Here is a 19,306-nt window from a genome sequence, read left to right as displayed (position 1 = left end):
GATCGACTAATCATTTAAAACACTTCAGTGGTATCTGACTGTAAGTGCAAGACGTTCATCAGGGAGTAAAACTGGTGAACCAACAACCTTCAGCCTACAAGTTTCTATTTAAGGAGCAGATATCACTTAATCATACTTACCATTATGTAGAACAAAGAATGAAGTACTAGTTACTGCACTTTATTTTATGGGTCCATCATTTCTTAATATTTTATTAGTAAAGTTTCATAGAAAGAACTTTTTAATTTAGTACTTATCCACATGGAAAATAAGAATTTCTTCAAAAGACTTGCTCCACTTAAACTCAAGTAAATATTAATTTATCATTGTAAACTTTCTTCTTTCTAGTCTACAGCCACACTTAGCAGCTCTGTGAGGCTGCAACGCTGCTTTGAACTAAATAACATGCTGATGTAAAGCAGGTATAATGTTTACCATGTTTAGAGAGTGTTAGCATGCTAACATTTGCTAATTAGCACAAAACAAAAAGTGCAGCTGAGGCTGATGAGAATGTTTATAGTCTATTTAGTCATAAATCAAAGAATTGGACGAATTTAAATCTTTGATCACAACAGACTCTTTTCACTGCAGACACTTTGACTTGTCAAAGCAGGAAAAGCACAGGTGTAACTAATAACATCAACAATGGCTCCTTCCCATCAATTGTCCCAGTAAGCCCAGTCAGTGAGTGAGCACGATACCAGAACACTGGAACCAGCTCACGTAAACAGAGTGCAGCCACATGTGCTTTTCCTGCTTTGGCAAGTGAAAATATCTTCCATGAAAAGGGTTTTATTCATCCTGAGGATGACGACGTACACGTCTGCTCCAAATCCATCCAACAGTTACTGAAACATTTCACTCAAAACTACAAACGTGAACCTCTCGGTGGCGCCAGAGGTCCTCTGGGGATCACGAATCTTTGATCCAGACTGAAATATCTCTAAAAAACTACTGGATGGATTTCCATTTAAATTTTATACAACATGGTGGACAAACTGACACCAGCATCCTGAGATCAAGCAATTAAATAATTATTATTATCTGTATTTATCCAATAATTATTAGTCCGAGAAACCACCAAGGATTTTTTTTTTTAGAAAATGACATTTATGGTAAATAAAACGTTATCAAAAGTATAACGATTGTTAAAAGTAGGAAGATGTCATGAAAAATTCCCAGATATCTGCGACTGAAAACGGCAATCCATCAACTTCATTGATCATATTTATTATATGACATCAGCAGATTAAAATACATGTTTATTATGTACATATATGCAACAAGGGTGATAAAGTGCCAAATACCTTTTTTCTTTTTTTTTTTCTCTTTTTTTTTATACAAAAACAAAACAAAACAAAAAAAATCGATTCGTGGAAGACCTTCACACCCTTTTTTTTTTATTTTTATTCTTTTAGCCTGGTCCCACAATTCATTGCTTCATGGACGAGTAGTAGCCGCCTTTTTTTTGTTAGGAGGAAGGCTGAATTGCTCAAGTGCTGGTCGCCGTACGGTTTGGCACGATTCACCCGGGAGTCACGGTCACAGTCTTGGGGGAGTCGTGTTTAAAACCGCTGTGACGGCGCGAAGAACGCCGGGTGTTTTTTTTTGTTTGTTTGTCTGTTTGTTTGTTTTTAAACATGAACCGACATCGACACATACGACGGGGTCAGCCTTTTTTTTAAAAAAAAAAAAAAAAAAAAAAAAAAAAGCTGCACTTGGTCCTGGTTTTTGTTCTTACAGTACTGCAAACGACAACAGTGGTTTTAAGGTTAGTATGTGAGGAGGTTAAACTGCTCCGTAGCCCAGAGGAGCGACTGCACTCCTGTTCACGAGTGGAAAGTTCTTTTTGTAGTAAATAGAAGACGACAGACTACACTTTCCACACTTTTTTTTTTTTTTTTTTGCTTTTTTTCCCTCCTCCTCTCTCTCCCCTCTTTCTTTTCTGACAAACAGAAGAAGTTGACATTCTTTTGACGGCTGTTCTCAGAGTTGATGTGGCGTTAATCTTCCTCATAAACGAGACAGATGAGATCAGGAGGACAGGCACGCACTTGTTTGCATGTTCAGGGTTTTTAAGATTTTTCAGGCGCTACAAAAAGTCGATAAAACTGTTTCCCTCCCTCCCTCCCCGGTTTAGTTTATCCCCTACGGCAGTGATGAGTGTACAGATATCAAGGTGATGAAGACTCACTACCAGCTGATCAACAATCTGTCTGTCTGGGAAGGCGGATGCTCCGGCGAGGTTTTTTTGTTTTTGTGTCCAGGTGCTTGTCTGAAATGTTTCTCTGTGAGCTGTGTGAGTTTGTTGTAGTTAGCAGAGCCGTACGCTGGCCTTCAGCTTGAGAGGGGTCACATGATAAGAGGGGTCACATGACCGAGCGCGTTATCTTGAAAGAAGGGGACGTCTTCATCTCCTCATCCTCTTCCACGGCAGAGATGTTATTGACTGTCGCGGCCGCTCTTTATGTAGTTTTTCCTTCTTATCTCCTCGTTAACTGCGTTTCCTCTCTGATCCTGTCAACTAACTCTCCTCTTCTTCCTCCTTATTTTCATCCTCAACTGCCTCCTCCTCCTCCTCTCCCTCTTCTGCTTCTTCCAACTCACCTGTCTCTTCTTCCTCCATCACATTTTCCTCCGTTTCTCCCTCCTCCTCCTCTACTTTCTCCTCTTGTTCTACATTTTCCTCCGTCTCTCCCTCCTCCCCCTCCTCCTCAGCTTTGTCCTCTGCCTCTTCCTCTTCCACTCTCTCTATCACCTCCTCTTCCTCCTCCACATTCTCCTCCGTCTCTCCCTCCTCCTCCTCTTCCACATTCTCCACTCCTGCCTCCTCATTTTCCACTTCCTCCTCCCCCTCGCCTTCCTGTTCTCCATCCATTTCCCCTTCTCCCTCCTCTTTTTCCACATTATCCTCTCCCTCCTCTCCTGTTGCCTCCTCACCTTCCTCTTCATCCTTTTCCTCTTGCTCGTCACCCTCCTCCTCCTCCTGCTGCTCCGCTTCTTCCTCCTGATTTTGCTCGTTCTCATCCTCCTCTCCTCTTGTCTCCTCATCCTCCGCTGCATCATTCATCTCCTCTCCTTTTTCCGTTTCATCCGTCTCCTGCCCTCCTGGGTTCTCATCTTCTTCTATCCGCTCCTCTCCATGTTCTTCATCCTCCTCTCCCATCGTCTCTCCAGCCTCCGCCTCCTCCTCTTCATCACCGACTCCGTTCTGTTCGCTGTTGTGATTCTCCTCGTCTTCTTTCTCAGTTTCGACGTGGTTCTGCTCCTCGCCGTTCGGCTCTGCGTCGTCATCATCTTCATCGTCGTCGTTGTCGCAGCCGGCTTTCCGGCCTCGAGCGATCTTCCCGTCGCTGTTCGTCAGGTGTATGTGGTTGTGGTTGTTGTGTTCCAGGTCTTCCAGGGTGAGTTCGAACTGGAAGCGGTCGTGCTGGAGGTGTCTGTCCGGGGGAGGTGAGGGAGACTGGGGCATGGTGTTCAGGTACCACTCCCTGTTCTCCTCCAGCGTATCCAGCAGCTCCTGGGCGTCTGGGTGCACCAGGTCAGCCCACGTCTCCCACAGCGGGTGGACGATGTAGTCGATGAAACCCACCTAGAGAAGAAAGAGAATCACGAGGTAAACACAGTGGATGTGCCTTAGGGTATTCTGGGAAATCTACTTACTTGCTTGAAGATCGATACCACTCTTATATCTGTATTATATTGTTTATATGGAGTCTGCAGTCTGTTAGCTTAGCATAAAGACTAGAAACAAAGGGAAACAGCTAGCCTGGCTCTGTCCAAAGGTAATAAAATCTGCATAAGAGCACATCTGATGTTTAGTGTTTAGTAATTGACACATTACATTTAGTTTGATCTGTGAAAAAAAATTAAAAAATGGCAATTTGTGGTTTTACGGGGTGTTATGTGTGGTTACAAGACTCCAGGAAATCACAGCGTTTCGCCATGAAATAGTCCTTCATCACATAACGCCTGTAAAGCCACTAAATTGTTGTTGTTTTTAAACTTTTTTTTTTTAGTTCACATTTTGTTACCTTTTAGCCAGATTAGCTGTTTCCCATTGTTTCCAGTCTGTATGCTAAGCTAGGCTAACTGTCCTCCCGGCTCCAGCCTCACGTCGGACGGACATATGAGCGTGGTATCGATCTTCTCAACTAATTCTCAGCAAGAAAGCAAAAAAAAAAAAAAAGTGTATTTCCAGAATTGTTGAGCTATTTCTTTAAAGTACAGAGAAACCAAACAGGCCCCAATAACAAACAAAGACAAATAGTACAAGTACAGAATCAGTGACCACAAACTTGACAGAGAGAGATGTCACTGTTTAACATCATGGAGATTAAAAGAGTGATATGTCTGTAGCCGCTGCCAGTTGGAAACTGGAAAAAACCCAAAACATTTGTCATACGAGTATCCAAAACACAATAACAAAGGAATTAATGATGCCAGAGTTTATCATGAGCTTTTCCAGGCTTCACTCTGCTGCCAGATTTATGAAAGGAAAGTGCTGCACAACTGACAGCCAAGTTTGTCTCTTCCTGTCACTATACAAAACAAAATAAACAGAAACATTAAATTACATTTGGCTTTAATTAAAGGCCTAATCAGTATTATTTAACCATATAAAACAGAGGTATAATCAAGAGTTTGAGTTATATATATACTGTAGAGCGTTTTGCATGTTTGTATTGATTTTAATTAGAGTTATAAACATGTTTTGTGGGTTTACAAATGTCAATGTTATGTGTTAATACAAAGACTTATTGACAATTAAAAGGTTCAAATCCAGTATTTGCCTTTCTGTTTAATTAGAAACACGGGTCGCACAGATGCTAAAAACCACTTTATGATGCAACACAGTATCCCTGCAGTAAATAGAGTTTTATTGGCTGTTAGAGGTGTTGATTCAACTCATTTTTAAGGACACTTTATGTTTCTCGGAGTTGGTACAGATCTATTTGTGACCACTGTTCCTCTTTGCCAGTGCAGTCTTCCTGTGTGGCAAAATCAAACTAAACCATCATTATGAAATTTGTTATTTCCCCCCCGCTTCACTTCCATATTACACATATTTGCAGTGTTTCTGAATGACACATCAGCAAAGGCTTGAAAAAAAAAACAGTCCAATAACACATCTGACAGTTTCACTATGAACTGAAGGTTTTCAGCTTTATCAAACAGGTTCTTATTTCAGGGCTGTTGCATCATATTGTAAAGGTGTTGTTGTTATTTCTCTACCTCCTGTATGAGTGCTATATACTGTATGTAGAAATGTATAATATTGCCTGGAAAAAGCTTTGAAAATAGTTTGTCATGGCCTGTTATCCACATATGCAAATACAGTTTCTAATTCATCAGCAGTTTGGATTCATAGCTTTAACAATGACACCGTTAGAGTAGATGGAAGAGAGAAAGAGACACAGATGTTACTTTTAGTTATTGTGGTTTCAGAACCTTTTTGATTACTTTCTTTTCATTTAGACAATTTTTGTCTTGTTTTTATGGTAAGTTTGTATTTTCTACCTTTCACTTATAAGTTATTTCACTTATTTTCTGATGTCTTTACTTGTCTGGCTTAGTTTTTTCTTGTTTTATTGCTGCTGTTGTTGTTTGGACCCCAGAAAAGACCAGCGACCACTTTGAGGAAGCTAATGTGGATCCAAATAAAGTTTTACCTGACTCTTCTCCACGGAGGCGGTGTGTTTGTCACACATGGCGCTGATCTCCATGCCTCTCTCTCGCTCTTTGTCACCCTGTCGAAAGAACTCCTCCATTATCCTCTCGGTCCACTGTCTGTATAACGTCAAAGACTTGGTGGGGTTGCTCAGGTCTGCGCAGTGCACCATGTTCCTTAGTACCTACACACAACAAATGTAAATACACACTCAGGAGTGCAGGAGACAGATCTCATGTGACATACTCGCTCTCGCTGATATAAATATTTAAACACCACCGATCAGCCATCATGTTCCGAGTGCGAGCAGCCATATTGGCTTGTGTAGATGGAAAGTTACCTGTATGCGTTCTGTGTAGTGATCCAGGAGAAGAACACCAGAGCTGGTCACCTTCTTGGTCTCCACCATGGTCTTCAGGTCAGCCAGCAGGGTCATGTGTTTGGACATGTCTGTAGCCAACACCTGGAGACAAAGAAAGAGAGAGAAAGAACAAAAATCTAAAACAAATCTGTTTTTATTTCTCTTGTTTTGTTTCCTTAATTTTCTCTCTTACTGTTTATAAAAATCTGTCACAGAAGCCTTCACACTCTTGACTATTGTTTGAGCTCATTCTACTAACTGTCATTGTAAGTTGCTCTGAACGAATTCATCAGATAAATAACAAAAGACTAAAACTAAAACAACTAAAAGATGTAGAAAATAAACATCGGGGTGAAGAAGGCCACAGGAGTGAATTAAATTTAAATCAGAGATTTCACTTCTAGTTTGAAACAGTAACTACCATTCATACAAGACTTTGTAATACATGAAGAAGTTTTTCCATATTTCAGTTTGGGAAGAAATCCAGATCTTAAACCAGCTGAGATCATCAGCACATAACTGTGGAGACTCATGGAGAGACCGGGAAATTACTGACTGTTTTGTTTAAAAGATTCTAACCAAAAATTTGTTATTTTTATTTGTTTAAACATTTATCTAACCAGTAAACATCACTGAGATAAAAATCTCTTCTTTTTTTAACAGACGACTGGTAAAAAGACGACATTTTACCAGCTTAAATAAATAAAATTGCTACTAAGGATCATGAACAAGAATCATACAAAACATCACAGAACATAAGAACCCAAGAGCAACTTAAAACTAATCAATAATAAATAAGATCAGTTTAAAACTACCACATGAGACTTCCATGAAACTGGCAGCCAGAGGACCACTGGGAGGAGTAGCCAGAACTACGTAACTCACCAGAAATACAGTAGTTAACGGAGAAGATAAATTACATTTGGTCTATTTGTTTGTAATTTATTTGGTGAGGAAAGAAAAAAGAATTGGTGTTTTGTCATAAGAAACATCATTCATTGGACTATTTGTGAGGACATAATTTTGGCTTATTGTACATAATTGAAGCGTGGGTGGATGGAGGGAGGGATGAAATGTGTTGACTGCGCTGTTTGTAGTATCTACAGTTTGATGAAATGGAAAATAATTAAAAAAAACATATATTATCAAAAAGAAAAGGCTTAAAGGAGAAGTTAAATGAGTTGTGGTGTATTTGTTGAATACGTGATGTGTGAGAGGTGTGATAGGAGGACGAGGTTCTGACCATGTCGATGACGAGCTTGCGGAGGCTCTGGCGCTGTCGCTTGGTGAGGTTCTGAAAAATGTCACAGTTCTCCTGGTGCAGAAGCTTGAAGCCCACGGCGAGGTGGTGGTTCTCCAGGACTGACTCATCGTTATACATGAGGGCCAGCTCTGAGTCTGAGCGCAGCGAAAAAGAGCAGAGGAAGGAGTGTAAAGACAGTTTATGTTAATAGCGCGCCATATTTACCATTCGTCTGTCTGTGCACTCACTGGTGTTGATGAGGAACTGATTGGAAACTCCAGGGTGGTCTACGTCATGGATAGCTGCGGCGAACAGAGCAGCGAGGATCTCCAGGTCGGTGAAGACGGCCTGAAAGGGGACAGAAAGAGTTCAGAGAGAAAAAGGAAGCAGAACAACTCGGTGACGTTCAAACAAATCAACAAGTTTCTTTATTTCAGGAGGACAGAAAGCTTAGCTACATCAGGTTTACAAAAAAAGATGTAACGCTGTATTTGAAAGGGTAACGATATGATGACAACCGGCACAAACAGGAATTTAACTTTGACAGTGTTTATGATTGTTGAGAGGAGGGAAAAAGGTTTTGCACACTGGCTTCATATGCATTTCTCTTTTATTTAGATGATGTTTCAGCCTTCAGCCCTTCTTCAAGATCAACAGTCATAGTAGGACACAGGCACTGGTATGTTATATAGACCACACCCTGGTAACACATCTGATGATGATTAGATAATCATGTTACACCATTAGAATGAGAAAAAAAACAATCAAGAGGCCTTCAGTGAATCAAAACTTTTGATTTAAATTTTACATCCCATATATATTAAAATATGTTAAAAATACATTTATTTTGAAAGAATTTCTTATACAGAAAAAGTTAAACATCAGCTCTGGATGAACATCATAAACAATTTAAGTCATAATTTATATTTAATCCATGAGGTGATTGGATCTCAGATCCATTAGTGTTTCTTCTTGGAGAGTAAAACATCCAAGTTACTCTTGGAGGCAGTGATACTTTCTCAATACCGATATGTCTTAGAGAGGAAACGGGATGATTAAATTCAAAAGAATGTGCTGCTACTGAATGATTCATGTTTTTGCATCTAATAGTGCTTCTGTGTTCAGCGCTCTGCTCGTCTTTCCAACATATGACTTACCACAAGGACAAGTGATAAGATAAATGAAATAAGTCCTTTTATAGGAATCTCTTTACTTGTGTGAGGATGTTTAAAACTGGTACGACCACAGCGGCGGAGGCCTTCAGGGATGGGTGTTAAAGTAACGCCGGCTGGTGCTGATTGAGGAGGAGCTAAATATGAGTCCACCAGATGGTCTCTCAGGTTTTTACCTGTTTTATATTCCACGAGAGGTCGTTCTTTGAATTCACCATTAAGTTGACAGTCAGATTCAAGTATATGCCAACGTTTTGTTATTATTTCCTTTATCTGCACTCTTAGAATACTGTAGGTTTATTTTTTAAAAGATCAGACCTGGATCTGTCTTTTATTTTAGTGGCAGTATCATCTATTAGGACAGATTTTTTGTATCCTCTTTGTTGAAAATCGTTTTTCATGTCACTCATGTTTCTGTCAAAATCGTCAGTTTCCTGTCAAATTTGTTTTAATCTGCAACACTGACTAAAAGGGAGACTATTTTTAACGGTAAAGGATGATCAGAGTCTGACCTTAGTAAAGTATTTCAAGCAGTAGGTTTTTGAAACGATCTGTATATAAGTGATTATTCTCTCTACTGACCCATAAATCTAGGAAACTGATGTGTTTGTGGTCATAAAGTAAATGACAGGAACTCAGAACGTGAGTTGAGGTATGTAAAAATGACTCTAGCTGGGTCTTGGACCCTTTGGATCCACTGTTTAAGAACCCTGTCACCACAAGGATTGAATGTAGATTATGACTTGAAGTGTTTTCTATAATGTTCCTCTATTTATTGGATATTTAGATTAAACTGTTTATGATGTTCATCCAGAGCTGAGGTTGAACTTTTTCTGTATATATAAGAAATCTATTCAAAATAAATGTATATTTAAGATATTTGAATATAGTTAACCAAAAAATAATGTAAATCTCTATATGTGGTGTGAAACATGTAGGTTCTTGTCACTTTATTTGAAGAGAACTGATTGACTGTAGTCACTGTTTGTTAAAAGTTTTGATTCAGTCTTGATTGCTTTTTCTCACCCTGATGGTGTAACATGACTATCTAATCACCATCAGATGTGTTACTAGGGTGTGGTCTATATAACATACCAGTGCCTGCGTCCTAATATGACTGTTGATCTTGAAGGAAGCCTGAAGGCCGAAACGTCATCTGAGCAAAAGAGAAATGCATATGACTGACAGAGTGTGATCAGCACCTCACTACAACCCTTGGTGTGCGTTACTTTTCCGTTATATAGTGTTTATGGTTGCTGTCATCATAAAGTCACTGTCAGTACAACATCGACACTGCTCTAGAGATCTAGATCTAGATGTTATTATAAGCTGATGTTAGCCAAGGAGACATCAAGTAAAACACACGTCATGAAAGGTTGTATAAATTAGTGTTATAATATTATCATTGTGTTATATTAGTGTTTATATATTAGAGTCAAAAGTAAAGGAGTAGAACTTGGCATAACTTGACATTCTGTAATTACAATGTCACTGCACTGTACCCTTTAGACAGGGTATTTACAATGTTTACAGCTTTTAGGGCGTTGCCACCAAAGGATCTTTTCCAGGGGACAAAGAAATAAAGATCTAAACTAAAGCCCCTTTTCGAGGTAATTTGGAACCAGAGAAACTAATCTCAGGAACTAAACTTGGAGCTGAAAGTCCCTGTTTGGCAATCCTTTTTGCGTTTCCACCACATCTGAGGCACCAGTTGGATCATGCAAATTAAACCAACAACAAATTAAAAAATGATGTAGGCGTTTAAAATGCAGTATTAACACACAAGGAAAAAACAACATAGATTTGTCCTGTTGTTTGTATTTACTGTTGCATGAGTCAGATGCAGTGAGGGAATGAAGGAGAAGTGCAGAGGAAGAAAATGAAACTGAAACTCAACAGCATCTGTCTCCACAGTGAATCATCTGTTGAGTGTTTGCTGGTTGTTTGTTTCTCCTTTAGAACGTAACTGCCATGAAACAATAAGAGAATTAAGTTTTATTTCTCTCATTCACTGCTTTGTTCTCGCTACCGCCGCTCCCTCTCTTTTAAAGCAATTTGGGAAGCTGACAATAAAAGCCTAACTTAAAAATATTTTAATGTTACAAAAGCAATGAGAAATGTCCTCCCCTCAACCTAATATCGATACTAGAGTACTTCCTTTTTTTGTGAATGAAGCGGTACACAAGTTGAAGCAGCAGTGCTGTGTGTGTTTGACCAATCAGCGATGGTCAGCCCTACAAACCCCGCCTCCAAAGTTCCTGTGCTTTAGGAAAGTGCTGAGTGGGGACTTTTGGGGGGGTAAATCTATCGATCTGGAACTTTCAGACCCTGGTTTCTCCAGTGGAAATGCAAGTGGAGGAGTTCCTCAAAAGTTCCTGAGATGGAAACGCGGCTTTAGGTAGTTTCTCTGGTTCCATAGAAGAACTTATTGATCAAACAGGGGCTTTTGATCGTGTCATAAACACTGAAAAGCTTCTATTCATATCATGCCAGTTTTCATGACACAGTTATGACAGTGTAATGTCAGCATTCAAATAAAGAGAGTTACCAAAATCATCCTCAGTTGCTTTTTGTCTTGTCTCTGAATGTTACTGATTGAATTATTTGAATATTACTCACATTTACTCTCTGTTAAGTCATGATTTCATTTTGTTTGGTTTTGTGTTATACACTATTAATAAAGGGTTTGAGCTTTTATTTACATTTGTTTAAATGAACAATTAAATAATCATCTGTGGTTGTCAGATTGTTTTTAAACATTATTCACTGTGGTTAGGCTATAAATAATATTCCAACTATTGTAGAGTAATGCAGTTCTATTGTGCTGCATTGGATTGTACTCTATGAGGGAAATATATTTTAGTCATGACATACAGAAGGTGAGCATTTTTTCCATGGTGGACCCGGGTAAGTGTTCGAACCAACTTACTCTTGTTGTGGGGACAAAAATCTGTTTACAGTCACAGATTCGCCTCCTTTCAAAAAGCAAGTCCCCATAACCTAAATCATAAAATTGTAGGTTGAAGACTTGGTTTAAGGTTAGGTTGAGTGTTGGATTGGGTAAGTAGTGGTTAGGGTCTCCAGGAAATTAATGTAAGTCAATGAAACGTCCTCTGAAGTGATGGAAACACGACTGTGTGTGTGAATGTGTGTGTGTGTGTGTGCACATTGACGTACATCAAGGGCAGGTGTGGAGAGGAGAACATGTGTGGACTGGGTGACATCTGCAGCATGTAGGCTGTTGTGGTACGCTACGTTTCCATGGTAATGGTCCTCCAGGGTCATCACATAAGTGACAAAGGTGTCAACGGGGATGCGAAACGTCTTCAACAGCTCTCGCTCCTGAGGAGGGAGGAGAGCAGCCACAAGTTCACACACACACTCTGACGGGAGGACACTATGTATATCAGCATACCTACAATGATCCTGCAGAAAACACACACACAGACACACACACACAGACACACACACTAATGTTTTGTACCTGAAAGATGGCGTACATGATGCAACTGAGAGGTCTGTTGTTGGAGAATTCTGCTACTCTGAATATGTTAAAACTCCACTTGTCCAGATCCTCCAACTCCTGGTTAAACACCAAACACAAACAAAAACAATATGAATTGTTGAGTCAGAAATTCAGCAATATTTTAAAGGGTCATGAGCAGAGAGACTGAGCTGGACAACAAACCACATTTATCAAAATGACTGACATTATGGATCTCTTATCGACCTAAATTTGCTTCTATTGCAAATTTCAGAGAGTAGTTTGAGTCCCAAACCGAGAAAAGCTACAGTAACCACAAGTTAATGCAACCAATCAGCTCAAAGTCTAGTAATCAATTAGGACAAACGTAAGCCAACACGAGTGAGACGATATAATGAAAAAAGTTAATTACAAATATTATTTTCAATGTGTATGTGACAATGTATCATCATAAATTTTAGGTTGTATCAGACTTGCAGTGCATCCAGTGTTTATGCCTGGTTAAAGCCTCTGTCAGTGAGGTCTGCTGCCTTTTGAACAATGATCACACAGCAGACATTTCCTTTCATGTCACTCAAAATAACCTTGATCCTTCAAATCCAGGTGACAGGGTGTTCAGAGATGTACTGGGAATATCTGCAGCCTCTTTCAGGGTCCCGTTTCTTAATGACAGACCATAAAAAAATTTTTTCAAAAGAAGAGATACATCTGATTTATGTAGTGCTAAATGAAGAATGAGAGACAGTCTCCATCCTACTGCTTAGCTTTCCAAACATTTGGTGCTACAGACGGGATGGAAGTAAACAATGAGGCGCCGAGCACACAAAAAAAAAAAAAGCAGACAAAAAGAAATAAGAAAAGACTGAATGCAGATCCCAATTTTATGTGATGCAGACATGGACCTACAACGTTGTCCAACATTTTAATCTAAAACGCCCAGCGGCTTCGCTTTGAGTAGAGAGCAGCTGGTTCAACATTTAGCTTTCTTGCAGAGAGTTAGATGAGAAGATCGATATCACTCTCATGTTTGTACGCTAAACTGGTGGAGCCAGCAGGTGATTAGCTTAGCTTAGCATAAAGATGGGAAACAAAGGGAAACAGAGAGCCTGGCTCTGTCCAAGGGTAAAAAAAAAAAAAAATCTGCCTACCAGCACCTGGAGACCAGGAAGTCACTGCTCTCAGCCAAGAAATAATCCATCATTTGTCCTTTTTACACTTCAGCCTTCGTACAGATTAAACAAACAAGGGCTAGTGGTTTCTTCCTGCTTTGAGTCTTCACACTGAGCTAAGCTAATCGCCTCTAGTTTTATACTAAGTGTACAAACACAAGAATCATGTTATCAATCTTCTCTTCTCACTCTTGGCAAGAAAATGATTAATCACAAGTCCAAAAAATGTCAAACTATTCCTTTAAAAAAGCTTCCAGTTGATTTTACAGTAAAATGTGTAATAAACTAGTATATTACTATATTCTATTATGTTTTTATCAAATGCATATCCCACAGGACATCTCCTATTTCAGTCCCCCTAATGCGATGTTTTAACAGCAGCGCCTCAGCAGTAAATCACTAAAAGAAGTGCAATTTTCCCCACACCGCTGGAGTCAACAAAGAAGCCAAGCTTTTTTTTTTTTTTCCGTGCACAAGAGAAAACTCAAATCATTCAATGTGCACACAGCACAGTCCAAGACTGAACGGGGTTGATTTGTATAACTTATCTCGTGTGAGTCAGAGAAAAACAGACAGACAACAAGACCTTGGCAAGCTCATCCTCGTGGTCTGTGTTGACACCGAAGCGAGGCATTGAGGTGCTGGAGAGGCTGGAGCTGTGAGACAGTTTCCTCACTCCTATGATGTGACTCATCGGTTTGTCTTTCAGAGTAGGAGACGGAATTTCCACTTCGTTCTGCTTGTCTACAGATTGATGGACAAACACACACGCGCGCACACACAGAATGATTTATTGTTTTTATTTGGAAAAAAAAAAAAGTCTTAAATGTGATGCAGACGGAAATCAGATTCTGGTCCCACTCACCCATGAAGGTGCTAGAGATGTATTCAGACACCTGGTTACCAGAGCGACTCATCTCTGACAGGTGGGACAGCTCTCTGTTCAGCATCCTCTTAAACTGTGGCAGAATGAGAGACAAACAGAGATAGATCGAGTCAGACTGATATTTCCGCGCTTGTGTGTCAGTTTTGGTTTAAGATTGTGTATCTGAGGAGTAATAATCAACACAGTAAGTCCTTCTGGATTTTGGGGGAATTAAGTGCGTTTTGAGGTTTCAGTAAAACTTGTTGCAAACTTGTTATAAATATGGCAGTAACACTGGTCATCTTACTGGTGAAAATGTGTTCTTTGTTATAGATACAGTCAAGTTCAATGAGTATTTTTTAAAGCTTAAACTGATAAAGATGTTTTACCATAAAAAATGTTAATTTGCAGATTTTTTCCCACACAAATAGACAGGATTTTTTTACAACTGAATAATACATTTCATCTTTGATGTCACTAACAGTCAACAACAAGATGATCCATAATCAAATCATTACAAACACTAAGTATAAATAAAAACATACAAGATGCAGGTCACATTAATATATAGCCTTTAAAATATATTTGTGCTAAAATTTCAATCTATCTTCCGATAAACACACTGATATATCTGTGATAAGCACATATTGCCGGATAACATTACAATGTAGTTCACAGATGTCGGCATACCTTGTTGGAGGCCATTTCGCTGACGGAGCGATGTGTCTGAATGGTCTCCAGCTGGTCCAAGCACCAGTCCAGCTCCTCCAGTGTGTCCAGGGCGAGCTGCTGGTACTGCTGGTCTGATAGTGTCGCCCTGGGACTGACACACACTCCACCCAGAGGAGACCTCCTGAGAACACAGCAGTTTTTAGTTAGACCGGCAAGAAACTGTAGAAACTTTTGTTCTGTAAAGTTGAACTACCTCTTTACCCTATAACACGAAGAATAATGTGCATAAGTGAGACATTTCTGGACAATAAAACGATACTGACTTGACTGTTGGCGTGGAGACGTTGGCAAGGATGGTGAAGTTGCTCCGTACTGATCGCAGACTGGCCAGTACCTGAATCATCACAGGATATATATACAGAATCATTGCAGGATAATATACAAAGAAAAATACGAACGAGGCTGTCAAAAGTCAGACTCACTTGAGCAAAAGGTGTGACAATAAAGTCCTCTCCTGTGTGCCTGAGAGAAGAAGGGACGGAGAGATTTGAAAAGGAGGGAAGGAGTAAAAGTGAGAGCAGTATTTCTCTGGAAAATATCAAGACATGTGTCCACACATACATTCTCTCTCTCCCTCTCATTCATTCTTGATGTGTCTCACCCTTCGCTGGCCAAGGAGGAGTTACGTGAGACGGTCTTGGGCGACATGTCGTAGTCCGAGTCGGAGCGGTAGAGGAAGGACTCTCTTCTCTGGCCTTGGGGGAAGGTGTGCAGGGTGAGGCCCGGACTCTGCGAGCCCAGAGGGGTGTGACCTGGAGACACGCCATTTTCTGCTTCGTAACTGGAACATGAAGAGAGGGGAGAGGTCAGTATGATGAGAGAGGAAACAGTGTGCAAAGCTTTCTGGAAGATGAAATCAGTGGCTTGAAATTACGGAAAGTCTAATGGTGCGTAAACCTGTCAGTGTCTGCTTGTGTGATGGAGATGCGCGGTGGGATGCGGAGGGGAAGAGTTGTGGGACGCGACACGTTGCTCAAGACTTCTGGTGAGCGAGTGCGGTCTCGAGGGCGGAGCCAGCAGGGTACCTGAAGAGACAGAAAGTTGGGATGACAGCACAGAGGATAGTGGACACCTGTCACTTTGTAGGTGTACAGAACAACTCTGTCTCTCATCTGTCCAAGGCTGGATTACAGGAAAAGCAGACAAAACAAACCCTAGTTTTAATTCTTTTATTATTTAAAGGGCCATACCAGAGTGTTAACTACAAATCATGTATCATTTTTTGCTGACTATTTTCAAGTGTATACTATAAAGTTTTAGATTTTTTTAATGTAGTTTTGATACAGTTGCAGGCAGCTATTTGTTTCCATATTTTTACATACCATATGACATCAATTAACTGACTTTTGAAACTCACTTAAAGTTGAGATGAAATGAAAAACGCCTTCTTAACCCTTTTAGATAACATCCCCGATCATATTGTGCACCTATTTAACAATATATGCTAAAAAATACAAAAAGATCAGTTTCGATGTCTCCTTATATCAAAATCCAATCATAATTACTTCCTATGAAACAAAATATGATGTTTACAATTACAATTTGATTTAGCAGACACTTTTATCCAAAGCGATGTACATCTGAGACTTAAACAACACAAGCAGAGATCTAGTTAGGAGACAACACGAGTAAGTGCCATAAAGCTTAAGTTTGAATCCAATAGGATGTAGATGCCAACAGGAGGTGCACCGAGGCGATGTATAGAGTGCACATAGTGCAAAGATTTTTTGTGCTTACAAAGGCTTGAACCCACCATTTTCAATCAATAATATCATGACATCCACACATCAATCGATCTTCAACTTTTAGCAGCACAGAGCTAAGATTCATTATGACACACCCACTTTTCAACGTTCAACTAAAATTCGTCCCAACATTACGTCCCGCCTGTCTGTCCTGTTTCATATGGAAAGATGTCAAGATACGGAAGTTAGATACTCTTGAAAAGTTGTTTCAACTGGACTTTAAAGCAGCAACATTGTTCAAACTGAAACAACACTGACATATTATCACCTTATGAAGCTGTTGGTGGTGAACATGTTAGCAAACAGTTGCCCGTTTACACATCTAGCGAACACAATGCAACATTAGCATTCATTTGGAGTCGTGTTTCTGCAATATTTGGTCTACTTTTAGCTCTGTTTTGGTCATCACCAACTCTGGAGGGAAATATCTGTCTCTTTACCTGCTAAATGCTCCACTATGTTCACCAGCTAGTCGCTGACTTTGTTAGCCTTGGGTGCTGAGCAGGTAGTGTACAGTTGGGAGCTTTTTCACTCAAAACAGCTGCCTGCTGCTAGAAACAACGCTGATAAGAGTCGGGGGATAATTCTTAGTCATGGTGATATTCTTTGAGTCATCTTTCCTCCCTCGTTTTAGAACTCACTGTCCTGCTTTTATGTAATGAATTAATATGATGTATCATCACATATGCATCATCAAATATGAGAAAACTCCTTCCCCATATATACACAGTACTCCATCATCTATTGTTAACATAAAAATATCAATTAGTACAGCTTTAAACTGTGTAATCTAACACAGTAAACATCAGGTCTGTGTAGAGTTTTCTCAGTGTTACATTACTGATGCATGGCAGTGTGTTTTACAAGTCTGTACTGCATTACCTCATAATGACAATATAACTATAATGGACTTGAAGTTCACTGTTATGGATTACCCAACTCAAGTAAGTCATAATATTATACAGAAATGAATGAAAGCCAATGGATCAGTGCAAAGGGAGGAAAAAATTAATTATAAATTCTAAAACACATTAACATGGTTTTCAAAAGGGTTAGCTGCAATATGAAGTATACAGTACATGATTTGTAGTAAAACATGCTAAATCACTGGTATGGTCCTTCAAGTACATATTGCAATAACACTGGACATGTTAATGTACGTGCTCCTGAATAAATTTGTGTTTACTTGGAGGCAACAGCGTAAGTAATGCACAAACAGGATGGGTGGCTGTCAACAGGAGCCCATGGATCATTTTTGCCCCCCAAGCGGGTTAATGTAACCGTGCTTCCCTTCGGTACCTGGAGACTAGACGAGAGTCTTCTGCTCCTCCCTCTGCGTAGCTCAGCCCCCAGTGTGGCTCCGGACGTATAGGATCGGCTGTAGCGAGATGACTCCGCCTTCTCCCCAGCACCTGTTATATCTGTGTCATTGCCCTGTAAGACAGGAAGGAGAGACAAAAGATAAAATATGAATGATGTTTTTTTTTTTCTTTGTAAATAAAAAAATAGTATTATATATCCAATAAAAAAAGGAAAATGAAGAACTTTGGGTGCATGCAGTTGTCCTTTTGTCTCACTTTACCGAAACATGTTTATGTGCCCTGTTGAAATTCTGATGAGTAAACACAAAAACAGAGACTAAAAAAAAAGATCAATACATGTGTGTTATGTGTGCATGTGTTCGGATACGTGTGTGTGTGTGTGTGTGTGTGTCTGGGATAAGGCCTCTACAGACTGAGCTCTTAGAGGCTGATCTGCACTGCAGTACCGTAGCAACAAAACACTGGGGGAATGGTAGCAGTTGCTAGGCAACAGTGCCGTGTTGCTTCCATGCTGCGTTTGATGTCGTCCAGACCCAGATGTGGAAAGATGCTCTCATACACACACATACAGTACACACACACACACACACACACACAAATGTATGGGCACTCGCTCAGCATAATCAATAAAAGAGCGCTTGAATAATGCATGTTATTATGTCCTTCAGCCAAGACATTACCTTTAAAAGAAAATAGCTCATTTACATAGAGCACTCATTTAGCTGGTGCTCATTTACATAGAGGACTGTGACTGACTGAGCGCTTCACAGTATGAGAGTGGAGGCTGGAGGGATACAGACCGTCCACTCCGGCTTCTGACCACAGACCTTGACGAGGAGAACAAAGGGAGCCCTGGATGTGTGAAAGTCACAGGGTTTGTATGTCATAGTAGACATTCAAGAAAACACACACAATCCGGTCTGACAGTCTGCTCTGCCTGCTATGTACTCTCACTGTAACAAGCGACAGAGATTGTTATGTTTCTCAAGTACGTTCCCTGATTTGTTTATATTTCTCCCCTCACCTCTTCTCCAGTCACCGACAGCACGCTGCGGCTCTTCTTCATCCTGATTGGCTCGTTCTGGGCCCCAGGGCGGAGCGTTCCGGAACCCAGGCAGCAGAGCAGGTGGAGAGCCAGGACCGGAGAGGTCAAAGGTCACTGCAAGGTCAAACCGGGGTCAGACCGGGTCACTACCGGCCCCCATTGGAGCTGACTCAGCCAGCCAACCGCCTCGCTCACGCTCCGTCCACACCTCGGTCTTCAGAAGGCTGAAAACGGGCGTCCTCCTGCCGTGAAACGCTAAAGATGCATTTATGTGCCCCTCAGAGGTTCCAGGTTCAGTCGCAGGTTGATGACCTTTGTTTTAAGCCGTTTGTTTTTTCACAAGCAAAAAGTGGAAGAAACAAAAAACAAAAAAAAAATGTAATTCTCACTCCATTTTAGTATAAGCTACCAGTTTGTGGGGAAGAAAATCTGCCTGCATGTCGTCTTGCTTTGGCCAGACGAGCCAATGGCACATCCCAGTCAGAGTTCATGATGCA

The 19,306-nt window shown here is 40.3% G+C and overlaps 2 protein-coding genes and 1 long non-coding RNA gene across 3 annotated transcripts in view; 1 reads left to right on the top strand and 2 right to left on the bottom strand.

Moving 5' to 3' along the window:
• Positions 1–19,306, bottom strand: part of LOC122979810 (vascular cell adhesion protein 1-like) — a 158,139-nt gene that overhangs the window by 99,999 nt on the left and 38,834 nt on the right. The gene's annotated exons all lie outside the window — the stretch shown is intronic.
• LOC122979818 (cAMP-specific 3',5'-cyclic phosphodiesterase 4C-like) lies at positions 805–18,888 on the bottom strand. The gene is made up of 17 exons (XM_044347584.1): positions 18,789–18,888; positions 17,742–17,876; positions 15,595–15,722; positions 15,299–15,478; positions 15,120–15,159; positions 14,961–15,031; positions 14,656–14,818; positions 13,966–14,059; positions 13,687–13,844; positions 11,932–12,030; positions 11,625–11,789; positions 7,524–7,623; positions 7,276–7,430; positions 6,012–6,134; positions 5,673–5,855; positions 3,396–3,592; positions 805–2,624 (listed from the first exon to the last, which is right to left on the bottom strand). Exons 1-17 carry the CDS (start codon positions 18,828–18,830, stop codon positions 2,525–2,527), a joined length of 2,133 nt encoding a protein of 710 aa, XP_044203519.1. The 5' UTR covers positions 18,831–18,888; the 3' UTR covers positions 805–2,524.
• LOC122979821 lies at positions 18,343–19,160 on the top strand. Its single transcript, XR_006402931.1, has 2 exons — positions 18,343–18,638; positions 18,800–19,160. It is a non-coding gene; the product is annotated as an uncharacterized LOC122979821 (long non-coding RNA).

This window comes from Thunnus albacares, chromosome 3, assembly GCF_914725855.1.
Source record: "Thunnus albacares chromosome 3, fThuAlb1.1, whole genome shotgun sequence".
NCBI lineage: Eukaryota > Metazoa > Chordata > Actinopteri > Scombriformes > Scombridae > Thunnus > Thunnus albacares.
The sequence above is the reverse complement of the archived record's forward strand: the minus strand, read 5'-3'. Positions and strand labels throughout refer to the sequence as shown.

Bases quoted from the DNA above. Each gene is read 5' to 3' on its own strand.
- LOC122979818 (XM_044347584.1), bottom strand. From the start codon at position 18,830: ATGAAGAAGAGCCGCAGCGTGCTGTCGGTGACTGGAGAAGAG. The intron at 15,723-17,741 runs GTACCGAAGGGA...CTGTCTCTTCAG, and splicing joins GACTCTCGTCTAGTCTCCAG to GTACCCTGCTGGCTCCGCCC. The intron at 2,625-3,395 runs CCTGGAACACAA...GGAAAATGTGAT, and splicing joins TTCGAACTCACCCTGGAAGA to GGAGGAAGAAGAGACAGGTG.